This window comes from Pelophylax lessonae (assembly GCF_965119305.1).
Source record: "Pelophylax lessonae genome assembly, contig: HAP1_SCAFFOLD_465, whole genome shotgun sequence".
Classification (NCBI taxonomy): Eukaryota; Metazoa; Chordata; class Amphibia; order Anura; family Ranidae; genus Pelophylax; species Pelophylax lessonae.
Genome location: NW_028119879.1, coordinates 39,271 through 54,941, shown reverse-complemented (window position 1 = coordinate 54,941; position 15,671 = coordinate 39,271). Strand labels below are relative to the sequence as shown.

The 15,671-nt window shown below is 41.7% G+C and overlaps 3 protein-coding genes across 3 annotated transcripts; 2 read left to right on the top strand and 1 right to left on the bottom strand.

Moving 5' to 3' along the window:
• Positions 1–11,023: 11,023 nt before the first annotated feature.
• Positions 11,024–11,335, top strand: LOC309543887 (histone H4; the record flags this gene model as incomplete). The annotated part of the gene is made up of 1 exon (XM_082276303.1): positions 11,024–11,335. The coding sequence occupies one exon, from the start codon at positions 11,024–11,026 to the stop codon at positions 11,333–11,335; it is 312 nt and encodes a 103-aa protein (XP_082132429.1).
• Positions 11,336–12,833: 1,498 nt separating this feature from the next.
• On the bottom strand, positions 12,834–13,226 carry LOC309543884 (histone H2A type 1-like; the record flags this gene model as incomplete). The annotated part of the gene is made up of 1 exon (XM_082276300.1): positions 12,834–13,226. One exon carries the CDS (start codon positions 13,224–13,226, stop codon positions 12,834–12,836), a length of 393 nt encoding a protein of 130 aa, XP_082132426.1.
• Positions 13,227–13,550: 324 nt separating this feature from the next.
• Positions 13,551–13,931, top strand: LOC309543886 (histone H2B 1.1; the record flags this gene model as incomplete). Its single annotated transcript, XM_082276302.1, has 1 exon — positions 13,551–13,931. One exon carries the CDS (start codon positions 13,551–13,553, stop codon positions 13,929–13,931), a length of 381 nt encoding a protein of 126 aa, XP_082132428.1.
• Between the last annotated feature and the right edge of the window lie 1,740 nt (positions 13,932–15,671).

Sequence of the window (15,671 nt, the reverse complement as noted above, 5' to 3'; positions counted from 1 at the left end):
TTAAAAAAAAAAAAAAAAAAAAAAAATGATTGGGTTTACTTGGCGGGCTTGTGGCAGTAATATTCGAGGATTTTACCGCTTTGGAGAAAATATTTGAAAGCTGAAAACCGACACAAGTGACGTCATTTTGGAGGAAGATGAACAGATCTATGAATAGAACTTCTACAATGTCGGCTTTAGCGGTATAATGCGGCTGAATCTTCCTAACGGCCAGTAGAATTATGGTGGGAGATTTAAATATAGCAACTAGGAGCCATCATAGGCGTGGTCTATTAATAGCAAATTGGGGAAATAATTTCTGGAAATATGGAGTACAATGTGTTCTGACATTGGAGCTCTATGTAGGTGTGCATGGTTTTGGTTGGAGGAGTTTAGCGGTGAGTAGACGATCAGCATAGAAAAGATTGGAAGTAAAAGAGATGAGAGAATGATGTCCTGTGATCACATTTCCCCTCATTACTATTCACCTGTATTACAAGTCTGAGTGCGATAAGAAGACAAAGTGTTTGCCTTTAGAGTGCACTTCATCTGACAGTAATAATACAATTTATCACATTAATAAAATATATCCTTATTTAAGAATAGGAATAAATGCTGCGTATGTCCGGCTCTTTGTACAGAGATGTGGGTGACATGTTTGTGAGGCTTCAATAAATATATAATAGTCATAATAATTTATTTCTATATATTCTATATTTTTTTGCGGAGATCATCTCCACTTTCTAGCCATTTCCTATTCATCTCCTTGTACTGCACACACCGAGGTGTTGTACCTGGAATGACCACAAGGTGGCAGAGGTTACTAAACTTTTATGCCTCACTCAAACATTGTTACAATAACAGATTCTCAACAATCTCCCGCCATAAATTTGTTACTTTGTATTTGGGAAGATCGTGGAGCTTTTAACTCGCAACACGATGGGGAATAGAAGCAAGAAAAACGAAACATTGTATCTACTCGGTCAGCCCAGTCAAATCTTTGTCTATCTGTATCTATTTAATGAATAAGCAACAGATCATTGTACATAGCTAAATCAATGAGCTGCCTGATATGTAAATGACAAAAATATGTACAAAGTATCAGCTACATACAAATCTGATTACAATAATATCACCTCGGATAACAGTCCTTTATATAAGTTAGAAGTAGAAAATTGTTTCACTGAAATGTTTAGCTCATTTATTGGTGAAGTTACATATAATCTCCAATCCTGGACCCCCCCATCGTTCCATAACTTCCGAACATCACATAACTTCGGAGCTGAACAACGAACGTCATTAAAGTCTCTGGGAACAAGGCTGGGAAAATAAAAAAATAAAAAGTGCTCTTTTTTAAATGTATTATAATTTATGTTTTTTGTTTTTTTTTTTGTTTTTTTTTTAGTTAGGGTTTTAAGTGTTACAGAGTAAATATGGACATTTGAATTTAGTCAACTAGAGCAATAAAACCCCTGAAAAGCACAAGAAAAGAGATTAATGACCTGAAAATTATACAAAAATCACCCCCCCCCCCCCCCCACACACACACACACACACAAATGTGTCCAAAGATCAAGTTTGCCCCTTTCGAGAAGGTTCACCCACCAAGCAATGAAATCTTCAACAAGTGGTGTTTGCTGCTCAAATATTGTCTATAAACTAACACATTATTGGTTCAAACAGTATATTGCTGCTAACATTAACCACTTAATAGAGATGGCCTTGCGGTTCGCCCGGCGGTCGGTTCACGGCAAATTTTGCTTGGTTGCTACCCGACAAATTTGCAAACACATGGCGTAGTTTGCGACGGCCATATTAGTTTACATTGGGGAGAACTTTGACCCAAGACACAGCCGTCAGGTGGAACAGGACAGCCAATTGAAACATTTCAGCACATGGACAGTCCCCCTACCCTATAAATAGACCTGACCTGGCGGCCATTTCACGTTCCTCTTTTTGCCAGTGTAGGGAGAGGTCTGCTGTGCTCATCAGTGAGAGTTTGCTAGACACATATAGCACTGTGAAGATCCACAAAAGTCCTTTTCAGGGCTGGTATTTCCGTATAGGCCTTCTACAGTCTCTTTTCAGGTTAGGGACAGGTATCCAGGGGTTGCTTTAGGGGTAGTTAGAGATTGGCTGCAGTCACACAAATTGCTATGTTAATGTCCACAATAGTCCTTTTCAGGGCTGGTATATCGGTATAGGTCCAGTCTTTCTTCAGTATAGGGACATGTTATCCAGTCTGTGCTGTAGGGGCAGTTAGAGATCGTCATCTGCAGTGACACAAATCGCTCTGTTAATGTCCACAAAAGTCATTTAAAGTGCTGCAATGTCGGTATAGGGTCTATTACAGTCTCTTTAGTATTGGGGGCAAGTATCCAGTCTGTGCTGTAGGGGCAGTTAGAGATCGTCAGCAGTGACACAAATTGCTCTGTTAATGTCCACAACAGTCATTTAAAGGGCTGCAATTTTTTTGGTATTGCTGTGCAGTGCACTAAAAAGGGGGTGGGGGAGGGGGTTAATCTACAGTATAATATACTTTGTAGAAAGCATATTATAGTGGATTAGTAGTAGTATTGTGCACTGTGCAGCATTGTGACAGGTGTGCTGACTGAGCATTGCTGCAGCAATACTACACACAGTGACAAACTCCCTAGCCAATTATTTGTAGAACTGGTGTGATAGACCAGTGGCCCCCCAATACCACATATTGAAGTGGGGTGTTATCTGAGTATACTTTTACAAGTGCATTTGTGTCCTGAAACAATATTGCCTCTTTTGCTGAGTTAAGTCTGATACACACAGCGATAAACTCCCTGGCCATTTTTTTCAACAACTGGTGTGATAGACCAGTGGCCCCACAATACCACATATTGAAGTGGGGTGTTTTTTAACAGTATACTTTTCTAAGAGTGTACTTTAGTCCTGCAAAAAATTGTCCTCTCTTGCTGTGTTGACTGTGCTACACAAAGTGACAACAGTTACTGGCCAATTATTTGTAGAACTGGTGTGATAGATACCCCAATACCACATATTGAAGTGGGGTGTTATCTACCTTTTTCCAGATATAATGCAATTCTCTAGAGACTTTTGTCACACGGTAATTAAAAAACATGACAGGCAGAGGAAGAGACAGAGACGTATGCAGGGGTGGTAGTGGTAGGGCAGGAGCAATAGGCCGGAGCCTAACTGTGAAGTTTCAAAAGGCGCGTGCAATTACGGCAAAGGACGCACCAGACTTGGTTGAGTGGGTCACTCAGCCTTCCTCTTCTGCACCCTCCTCATCCTCTCTATCTGCACCCTCTTCACGCTCTGCTGTGTGCACCCCCAAAGACACCACCACCACATACCCTCCATTTGAGTCACTGGAATTATTTTCCAATCCATCACAAGACGTTTGCGATGCACAGCCATTGTTGGCATTGGATCAGGAAGAGGAGGTAGCAACAGCCGCCACTCAGCAGTCTGACGACAGTACCCAGATCAGCCCAAGGAGGTTGGTCCCCGCTGTTGCTGCCTACTCAGAGATCTTGAATGTTAGTAGTGGGGAAGGTGACGTGGATGATGACGAGCCTATGGACATCACGTGGGAGTCCACAAGAGAGAAAGAGGAAGGGAGTTCAGAGGGGGAGACGGGCCGGCAGATAGGGAGGAGAGGCAGGCAGAATTTGCATTGCACAAGAGGTAGAAAGCAGACTGCAAATGTATCAGGAGTGAGCCATCAACCATGTACAGTCACATCTGGCATTAGCAGGACGCCGGCACATGGCTCCGCAGTGTGGGTTTTTTTTAATGTGTCCGTTGCTGACAACAGTGTTGTCATCTGCAGCCTTTGCAGTCCATGCATAAGTCGCGGTAAGCCCAACACTCACCTAGGGACCACCGCCTTAAGAAGGCACCTGAACTCCCATAACCGAGCCCAGTGGGAGCAACACCATCAGAACCCACAAAGCAACACTCCAGGCTCTCATCGTCCAGCCCCTTCTCCTTCTCATCTCTCCTCACATTTGCCCTCCACTCCCCCTTCCATGATGCCGTCATCACGTTGTTCTGGAAAAAGGCAGGCTTCTGTGGTCCAAATGTTGGAGCGGAAATAAATAATGATGCCGGATAACCCTCTTGCCCAACGTTTGACTGCTGGCTTGTCGGAACTGATAGCCCGCAAACTACTGCCATATCAACTGTGGGACTCGGAGGCCTTTTGTAAATTTGTGGCCATTGGAACAACACAATGGGAGGTCCCAAGCAGGAAATATTTCTCGCAAAAGGGCATTCCAGAGCTGTATGGCCATGTTCAGCGGCAAGTGAATATATCTCTGGCACACAGTGTTGGTGCCAAGATACATCTGACCACAGACACATGGTCTAACAATGGTCTGTCAGTTAAACCCATGTGAGCTAATTTTTGGAGCCTATACAGGCCAACACTTACTTCTGTATACTGTGCATGCCTACTGTACCTCTAGCCATCAAATACTAAGTTATTTGCTGTCAGTTCAAACCATGTGAGCTAATTTTTTTGGAGCCTATACAGGCCGACACTTACTTCTGTATACTGTGAATGCCTACTGTACCTCTAGCCATCAAATACTAAGTTCTTTGCTGTCAGTTAAACCCATGTGGGCTAATTTTTGGGGCCTTTTATGGCCGACACTTACTTCTTTTTTTTTTTCCCAAACAGATTTTTATTGGTTTTAAACAGCAGATACAAGAAATGCATTCAAGGTGTCAAAAGACACAACAGAAAAAATAAATTTACATAAACAACAAGTAATACAAGGTATTGTTATTCGAGAGATATAGTCAGAAACAATTAACACTCATTTATCATTCCAAGTGATCCATGGTTCCCAGTGTTTGGTATGTGTCCTAAGAGAATGGCACTGTAATGCTAGTGATTTCTTAAATTCAAACGTGAGTGTCACTGAGGCTACAACCTCCAATAGGTTTGGTGCTTCTTTTTTTTTTCCATCTCCTAGTAATGGTGGCCCTAGCGGCCAGCAAAATGTGTGAAACAACCCATCTGACCTTACTAGGAAGCAGATCGATGGCCAGGGTATTGAGTGCCAAAGCCGGATTTAGCTTAATGGGCGATTGTGTTACAGAGGAGATGAGGCCAAAGACCTGGTTCCAGAAGCTTGTAAGGTTTTTACATGTCCACAAGATGTGGTATAAGTTGCCAACCTGGCCACACTCTCGCCAGCAGAGCGGGGAGTGTGCTGGGTAGAATTGAGACAGCCTATATGGTGTAAGGTACCAGCGGGAGAGAATTTTCTACGACAGTTCCCAGTGGTTGGTGCATTTCGACACCCCGTACGAGTGCCGGAAGGTGTGGGTCCACTGTTGTGGTGAGAAAGGTCGTTGGAGGTCGCCCTCCCACTTAATCATGGGATTTCATTTTTGAAAAGTTTTTTTTTTTGGCATGGAATATGTTATAGAAGAAGGTGATGCCTTTTATCGACCCAGGAGGGGTTGTGAGGAACTGGTATACTGGGTATGGAATAGTGATGGGTGCTGGTGGGTTTTTAGTCAGGAACGTGGAGATACGAGTGTAAGTCTATAGTTCCGAACGAGGGATTTGGTATTGTTGAGTGAGGGAAGTAAATGGTTTCAGTCGATGTCGCTAAAGAGGTCGTCAATCCAGTGGATGTCACTGTCCTTCCATTTTAGGGTAGATAGACATGGGATCAAGATGTCTAGTAGTCGGATAGGTAGTCTTTGTTTACAATGGGCATCTCCTACATTTGTGTGTTTATGTAGTTCCCTCCAGGCTGCGATGGCGATTCTCATTGTAATCAACAAGTCTGGCATGTTTTGAGGTTTCCAATTGTCTGCTAGTAGTAAATGGTGCTCACCATTTGCTTTGTAATGGGCTCACCACACGCTGGCGGCCTGGACCCCGGAGTGAGGGGGCGGGTAGTGGCAGCCCGCTTTGTCCAGTAAGCGACGCTGGGGACTACCTGTTCACAGTGTGTTCCCATTGGGGGGGACAGGTACTCCTCTTTTCATCTTCCCACTCCGTTCGGGTTCTAGGTCCGCCCTCGCCCATGGTTTATTGAGGTACTACTCTTACTGGTATGCCTATAATGCAATTATGGTTGGGGGTTCCCTATGTTAGGGGCTCTCAACATGCCTTTTTTTGCTCATTGACAATTTTTCCTGTATTTGCACATTTGAAGCTGATGTTAATGCTTCTGTTTATGTAATCACGGCCTTACCCAATACTTTGTTATTACTGTATTATCTGAAAAACTTTCAATAAAAATTTATGTTTAAAAAAAAAAGAAGGCCCTTGAGCACCAGTGCAAATGAAACGCCCACAAAATTACCCCATTTAGCAAAGTAAACACCCAAACGTATATTCTGTTAAGCATAATGAGTCTTTTGAACATGTAATTTCTTTTCAAGTTTTTGGAAAATATGAAAAGAAAATTAAAGTGCATTTTTTTTACACAAAGTTGTTCATTTATAACAGGGATCCTCAAACGATGGCCCTCCAGCTGTTGCGGAACTACATGTCCCATGAAGCATTGTAAAACTCTGATATTCACAGACATGACTAGGCATGATGGGAATTGTAGTTCCTAAACAACTGGATGGCCATAGTTTGAAGACCCCTGATTTATAAGATATTTCAAACACATAGTATGCACATAGCAAAAATGACACCCCAAAATACATTGTGCTAATCCTCCTGAGTCTCGGCTCTCCCTCTATCTGTCTATTATATATTTTTCCCCTAAATTGGTGGATAGTCTGTGTTGGTACGTGTGAGATCCACCTTTCCAAGTTTTTGGGGTTCATCTCATACTTCTGAAGATTTGAGGGTGCTGCCTGTTCCATACTCCCCCTACTCCTCATCCAGCGTTTTAGGGGTACAAACAATAGTAATTGGGGCCTAGTGTGGTTGTGTACGTGTGAGATACATACACTTTTTTGGATCATATTTTCTATTCCGCTATTTAATCAAAAACCTTTGGAGATCAGTTAAATTGGGGGATAGTCTGTTTTGGTACGTGTGAGATCCACCTTTCCAAGTTTTTGGGGTCCATCTCATACTTCTGAAGATTTGAGGGTGCTGCCTGTTCCATACTCCCCCTACTCCTCATCCAGCCTTTTAGGGGTACAAACAATAGTAATTGGGGCCTAGTGTGGTTGTGTACGTGTGAGATACATACACTTTTTTGGATCATATTTTCTATTCCGCTATTTAATCAAAAACCTTTTGGGATCAGTTAAATTGAGGGATAGTCTGTGTTGGTACGTGTGAGATCCACCTTTCCAAGTTTTTGGGGTTCATCTCATACTTCTGAAGATTTGAGGGTGCTGCCTGTTCCATACTCCCCCTACTCCTCATCCAGCCTTTTAGGGGTACAAACAATAGTAATTGGGGCCTAGTGTGGTTGTGTACATGTGAGATACATACACTTTTTTGGATTATATTTTCTATTCCGCTATTTAATCAAAAACCTTTGGGGATCAGTTAAATTGGGGGATAGTCTGTGTTGGTACGTGTGAGATCCACCTTTCCAAGTTTTTGGGGTTCATCTCATACTTCTGAAGATTTGAGGGTGCTGCCCAGGACTGGGAGGTGAGTTGAATGCCCAAATATGTCATGGAAGAACTGGGTGCCCAGGAGAAGGGGGGCATGTTTTTGCTGAAAAAAAACTTTTTTGAAAAGGAGCTTTTATTCCACAACACAATGGAGGATAGAAGCAAGAAAAGTGAAACATTGTATCTGCTCAATCATCTCAGATCGGCTAATCCGACACTGAAAATTATTCATAGAAAATATCACTCTTTCCGGGACTGTCCCTTCACTTCCAGGAAATATATATGTAGAAATATTATTGTTCTGTTTTAAGGTTTGATTTTGCACATCAGAATACAGAATTTGCTCTGTTATAGAGATAGTTTGTTATAGAGATCTATAAAAAGTCTATGGAACAAATCTTTTCTGGGCTGAAAATGGAGAAAAATCTCCGAATACAATTCTTTGGATTCCTCATAAAGACATCGCTGACCAATGAAGGCTGATAATGAAACCGCTCACAGTTCTGATTGGCTCAGATCTGAATTAGCCATTTTCAAATCTTCCCGCTTGAATTGTGAAAAACGTTACAGACAAATAACCAGTCCCATTATAACACCAAATCCCACACTGAGAACTGAGATAATCAGATGAGATATGTATCCAATAAATATCTGTAACACTTTATTTTCAGGCAGATTAATTGATTAGTACGGAATAAACAGAAATAAAATTGGAAGATTATTGAATAGTGTAAAGCATTTCCATATGATCTCAGAATGCAGAACCCCCCCCCCCCCCCCCTTCCACTGCTACATACAGAACATGATAGTGAGATGACTCCTCTCATAGATCTCTACCTTTCTATATGATGGGAAATAAAGTATTACATGTTTCATTATCAGATCTGTATATGATCGGGGAACTGACCGATAATTAATGTTTCATCTTTCAGACATGACATGTAGCCGTTACGGATTCCCCCCTACATCCTAAAATAAACAAAAAGTGAAAGGGCTGGTAGAAATCTGTAGTAATCATGACACTGCCAGATAAATATATATACAACGAATCAATAAACACAGTTGTTTCATTTCAGTCTCTTATTTGTAAATAGAAATCGGAAACATTTTAACAATGTGTCTAAGTAAATTAAATTCTCTGCAGATCATTGAATGGCTGTGACCCCGCCCCTTCCATCAGTCTTCCATCAGGTCAGTTTTTTCTTATAAGCAAGAATGCAGGCCTTTTTTTTCTCCTCAATATATTTTATTGTGAATAAAAAGGTAATTCAAAATAACAAGAACAGAGAAAAATAAAGCAGTAGTGGGACCGCGAGACTATCTCACTGCAGGAGAAGTGACATTTTATCCAAAACAAGAAATGCATGTAGATGCAGATATGTAGATGTTAGTAAACATGTCAAATGACTTTATTGGACAATTTCCTACTTCTAACTTCTATAAAGGACTGTGTGCTGTCCGAGGTGATATTGTGATCAGATTTGTATGTAGCTGATACTTTGTACATATTTTGTGTCATTTACCTATCAGGCAGCTTATGCCTTTATCTATGGACATCGATCTGCTGTTGATGATGGAAATAGATACCAATAGACAAAGATATAATGTTTAGTTTTTCTTGCTTCTCTCCCCCATTGTGTTGTGGGATAAAAGCTCCGTGATCTTCCCAACGTGTGATTTGAGATAAAGTAACAATGTAAGGCGGGAGATTGTGGAGGATGTTTTATTGTAAGAATGTGTGAGTGCGGCATATAGATGTTTAGGAGATCTGATTGTAGGTTTCCTATTGTGATCCGGGTGAGGGAACAACGTGCTATATATTTATTAATTTATATTTGTTTATATCGTATTTATGTGTGAAGGAAGGATGTGGTCTCCTTACAGGGACTGGCTGTCATTTTCCTCCATCCTTTGATCTCCAGAAGATATTCAACAGCATTAGAGATCATTGAATATTAAATACCAAACAAACATCCCCCATCTGAAAAGGAACACAGATCTCAGATCCCCCTTCACACTCCTTGGAAGGAAAAATACATTTTATTATCGGAAGAAAACGCCCAGAACTGTGATTGGTGCAATGTTCGCATTTTATAACTCATATTTCCCGCCGGAATTCTATGGAACGTTCCAATTATCTCAGATAGAATAATCCCACACTAAAATCTCATATCTCTTCCTCCGGGAACATCGATCAACCGTCCTCTGAATTGTCGGGCAGTTTATCTAACCATGAATAATAAATACGTTAGAAATATAAATGTCACATTTCTTCCAGTCTTTTTTCTTTTACTTCACAATACAGAATCCGCCCTGCTAGAGAATGTTTCCTATAGAGATCAAAGAAAAGTCTACTGAACAAGTATTTTCTGGGGGGGGGGGGGAACGGAGAAAGATCTCAGAATACATTTCTTTGAAATCCTTATAAGAAAGACATTACTGGCTAAAGAAGGAAACGCCCACATCTCTGATTGGCTCAGATTTTATATTGCTCTGTTTTGAATTTGCCGCCTGAATTGTGAAGAACGTTACAGAGAAATAATCAGCTCTATTGTACCGCCAAATCCGACACTGAGATCATCAGATGAGACATATATCCGAGAAAATTAACATATACACTTCTGTATATGATCGTGGAACTGGTCGATAATTAGTGTTCTGTCTTTCAGAGATTAAGTAGTTACAGATTTCCCTCATATTAAAACCAGAATAAAAAAGTGAAAGTGTTGGTAGAAATATGTAGTAATAATGACACTGCCAGATACATATGTACAATGAATTAATAAAACAAATGCTTCTATTTTATCGGTCCCGTTTTGTAAATAGAAATAGCAAAATATTGACAATGTTTCTAAGTAAGGGAAATAAATAAATAAATATATATATATATATCATCATGATATGTCAGAAAAAAATGTACAGTGGATCAATAAAGGAAACATTGCGCTTCTGATAAATTACACCCGTTTCTATTCAGTAAAACATTTAAAAGCTTCTAAATAAATTAACTTCTCTGCAGTGTAATAAATGACTGAACCCCGCCCCCTTCTCAGCATGTCTCCCATCAGGTCCGCTCAGCCTGTGAAATGTCTGAAGATGTGTGTCTTTGTTTCCTTTTCACAATATTTATAAATTTAAATTATATTAAATTACTATGAACAATTTCATGAAACTGGTTACTTTGTTTCTGGTAATAAAGTGTTAAATTTCCTGTTCGTGTAATCTCCAGGAATAAATCGAAAATAAATGAGAAGAAGGAATACATGAATCTTCTGGAAATGTATTGCTGTGTATGTAATGCAACATTAATGTATCTGAATATAATATAATGATTAGGAGCCTTATAAATGAATAAGATTATCTTTATTTTGTATGAATGGTGTGACTCCGCCTCTTTCGCAGGAAGGTTTCCATCTGGTCCGCTCAGGCTGTATATAAGGAGGGCGGGCAGACAGCTGATCTCAGTCTGTCTTTGTAGCAGAGAGTCATCATGTCTGGGCGCGGTAAAGGAGGAAAGGGTCTGGGGAAAGGAGGCGCTAAGCGGCACAGGAAGGTGCTCCGGGACAACATCCAGGGCATCACCAAACCCGCCATCCGACGTTTGGCCCGCAGAGGGGGTGTCAAGCGCATCTCCGGACTCATCTATGAGGAGACCCGCGGAGTGCTCAAAGTCTTCCTGGAGAATGTCATCCGCGATGCCGTCACCTACACCGAGCACGCCAAGAGGAAGACCGTCACCGCCATGGATGTCGTCTATGCCCTAAAACGCCAGGGCCGCACTCTCTACGGATTCGGAGGCTAAACCCTGACACCCACCGCTTACCCCACTTCACCCCAACAAAGGTCCTTCTCAGGGCCACCCACCTTCTCACACAAAGGGCTGATGATGATTCATAACTCAGAAATGTAATTTCTATATATTTATCGTGTAACAATAAGAACTTCCGCTAATTGTTTCAGTAAGAAATTGAATGGAGCGATGTCTGGCTGCCCATACACTCTGCTAAACATAAAGCAGATTGAACAATAGATGTTAGAACAGGACAATATTATATGTGGAATCTTATTGGGCGGTCAGTAGATCTATAGGAGATTGTACAGTCAGCACTCAGGGTGGTGGAGCCGATTGCTGAGTCAGGAGAATAGATCATAGTTTATCCTGGAACTGAACCTAAAAATGTATATTTCATTATGAAAAGAATGGAGATCACTAATACTGAGATGATTCTAGAAATAGAATTTTTGTGAACATTCCGATTGTAATACAGGAAGAAGAAATCTGTGCATCTGCTATATGTACAAATTGTATATCAGGCAGAGGGGAGATATAGTTCTACACAGATCTGATAATGAAACATGCAATCCTTTATTTCCCATCATATAGAAAGGTAGAGATCTATGAGAGAAGTCCTCATGTTGTGTGTGGGGGAGGGGGATTCTGAGGACTTTAAATAATGTAAAACATTTTCATATGTTCTCTTTTCTTTCATCTTCAGATTCCATTTGTAGTCATTCCTCACTAAGCGGTGAAAATAAAACTATGAAGTGTTGATATTTCTCGGATAAATGTCGGATTTGGCGGTATAATAGGGCTGATTATTTCTCTGTAACGTTCTCCACAATTCAGGCGGGCAAATTTAAAATCTGAGCCAATCAGAGCTGTGGGCGTTCCTTTCATCCGCCAGTAATGGCTGAGGATTCTGTAGTAAAATCAAACCCTAAAACAATGTAACATTTCAATGCTTATAAAACTGCCTGGAAGCAGAGGCTGACCGTTGATGAATTTTCCCCGGAAGGGAGATTTTATGTCAGATCAGCCAATCAGAGAGGATTGTAACTTTCCATGCTATTCCTGCGGGTAATTTGAGCCAATCACAGTTCTGAACGTTTTTTCTTCCTTTACAGGAGAATCCTGACTTGGATGATATCGGAGATCCTTGGGAAGATGTTTTGTTTGGTAATTGCTGATTTGTAGAATCCATTCAGCAGGAATAAAGGATGGGGAATGACGAGGAGTTCCTGGAGGGAGATGAGAACTTTAGAAAGGAGATTCTCCAATAATGAGTGGAAGGCTCTCTTTAGATGTAGGAAATGTTCTCACTACAAGTCCCCGGTATTAGAAGGGTTAATAAGCAAGTTGTTTGCTTTTTAGAGGTATTTGTAAGAATGAAAAACTTTTCCTACTGAGTGATAGATGTGATTTGTTGTAAGACACAGAATGAGGTATGAGGCTCTTTGTATGTAGTTGTGGGTGGCTCTGAGAAGAGCCTTTGTGTTTGGTGAGGAAGAGGAGTTGGAGATTACTTGGTCTTGGCAGCCTTGTGGCTCTCGGTCTTCTTGGGCAGCAGCACGGCCTGGATGTTGGGCAGGACTCCTCCCTGGGCAATGGTGACGCCCCCGAGCAGCTTGTTGAGCTCCTCGTCGTTGCGGACGGCGAGCTGGAGGTGTCGGGGGATGATGCGGGTCTTCTTGTTGTCGCGGGCGGCGTTGCCGGCCAGCTCGAGGATTTCAGCGGTGAGATACTCGAGAACAGCGGCGAGATAGACGGGAGCTCCGGCCCCGACCCGCTCGGCATAGTTACCCTTCCTGAGCAGGCGGTGAACACGACCGACTGGGAACTGCAGACCAGCCCGGGATGATCGGGTCTTGGCCTTAGCCCGAACCTTTCCTCCTTGTTTACCGCGGCCAGACATGATTCTGTGATAATGGAGTTCTCAAAGAGATGTGAATGGCTGGAGCCGCTCCCTTTCCTGTTATACTCTGAATGATATGACGTCTCGCCCTGTGATTGGCCACGTTTGAAGCCAGCCAATAACCTCTAGGTTTGTATCTAGACCAATCGGTAAAAGAGGTAGGAAAGCATGACGTCACTCCCCATCACATGGCTGAGTCCTCCAATAGAAGAGTGAGGAGGGAGGAGGCTCATTTGCATAGGACCGCCTATATAAGCAGCACATGAGGGCGGCGCCAGTACACTTTCTCTTCTCGGAGTGGAGAAAACATTCTTATCCTTGATCATGCCTGAACCAGCCAAGTCCGCCCCGGCGCCCAAGAAGGGCTCCAAGAAAGCCGTGACCAAGAGCCAGAAGAAGGACGGCAAGAAGCGGAGGAAGAGCAGGAAGGAGAGTTATGCCATCTACGTCTACAAGGTGCTCAAGCAGGTCCACCCCGACACCGGCATCTCCTCCAAGGCCATGAGCATCATGAACTCCTTCGTCAATGACATCTTCGAGCGCATCGCCGGCGAAGCTTCCCGCCTGGCTCATTACAACAAGCGCTCCACCATCACCTCCCGGGAGATACAGACCGCCGTCCGCCTCCTCCTGCCCGGAGAGCTGGCCAAGCACGCCGTCTCCGAGGGCACCAAGGCCGTCACCAAGTACACCAGCGCCAAGTAATACCCCTCCCCCACCCATCACCCCAACAATACACAAAGGCTCTTCTAAGAGCCACCCACAGACATCACAGCAGAGCTCTACTCCGATCTTTATGTGTTTTGTCATTTAGGAAGTTAATTAATTTTTAGAAAATAGAAAACTTTTCTCTTTAAATTATCTTTAGATAAGTACTGTAGATCGCCTAGACTGGGAGGGGAGTGGATCGAACCTTCCTTCTATTCCCATCCTGATTCTAGATTTATTGCGGAGATCTATCTCCACTCTATACTATATACTCGCCTCTATACATTCCCTATTCATCGCCTCGTAATGCACACACACCCGACTGTTCTACCAGGAATCACCACAAGGCGGCAGAGCTGAATAAACATGTATATGCCGAACTCACACATTCTTACAATAAAACATCCTCCGCCTTACATTGTTACTTTATCTCAAATCACACGTTGGGAAGATCGCGGAGCTTTTTTCCCACAACACAATGGGGGAGAGAAACAAGAAAAATGAAACATTTATCTATTCAATCAGCCCAGCCAAATCTTTGTCTATTTGTATATATTTCCATCACCAACAGCAAATCGATGTCCATAGATAAAGCCATAAGCTACCTGATAGGTAAATGACACAAAATATGTACAAAGTATCAGCTACACAAAAATCTGATCACAATATCACCTCGGACAGCACACAGTCCTTTATAGAAGAAGACAATTCTCCAATGAAGTCATTGGACAGCCTGCCATTACAAGGAGGGGGAGGGGACTTCCCCACATTCTGCGCAAAATTCTAATAAATTACAGCATATAAAACAGCCAAACGTGGCGTTTTGAATGTTTCCAAGCGCAGAGGAGGGGTTTGGGGTCTTTTAGACCCCCAGATCCCTCCACAAGAGTACCTGTAAAAAAAATAATAATAAAACATATATGTATATATATATTATTTTTTTTTATTTGTTTTAATTTTAGAAAATATCGGTTGATATTTACCGATATGCGATGACCAAACTATCGGTATCGGCAATAAAAAAAAAAAAAAAAACTATAACGGTCGATCACTAGTTTTAAGAACAAAATGTAACAACAGGTATAATTTTTAAAACATTTTGTGTAGTTTGGTGCCTAAAAAGTCCATAAGAGTTCACTGATCAATTTACTATTATATTTGGGATGTGGCACCTTTTTATGCTCGCATTCACAGCACCACCCTGTGAGGAGGCCTTTATTCCCTAGCTCCTTTATTACTAACACTTTAAGTTTTTAATCTGCTAATGATGATTCATCTATAAATGTGTAGATATTAGTAATTGTGTTAAACATGTGGAATGACGTAGGAACATTTTTCTATTTCTAACTTTTATAAAGGACTGTGTGCTGTCTGAGGTGATATTGTGATCAGATTTGTATGTAGCTGATACTTTGTACATATTCTGTGTCATTTACCTATCAGGCAGCTTATGGCTTTATCTATGGACATCGATCTGCTGTTGGTGATGGAAATAGATACAAATAGACAAAGATTTGGCTGGGCTGATTGAATAGATACAATGTATCGTTTCTCTTGCTTCTCTCCTCCATTGTGTTGTGGGATAAAAGCTCCGCGATCTTCCCAACGTGTGATTTGAGATAAAGTAACAATGTAAGGCGGGAGATTGTGGAGGATGTTTTATTGTAAGAATGTGTGAGTGCGGCATATAGATGTTTAGGAGATCTGATTGTAGATTTCCTCACCTAAGATTGTGAC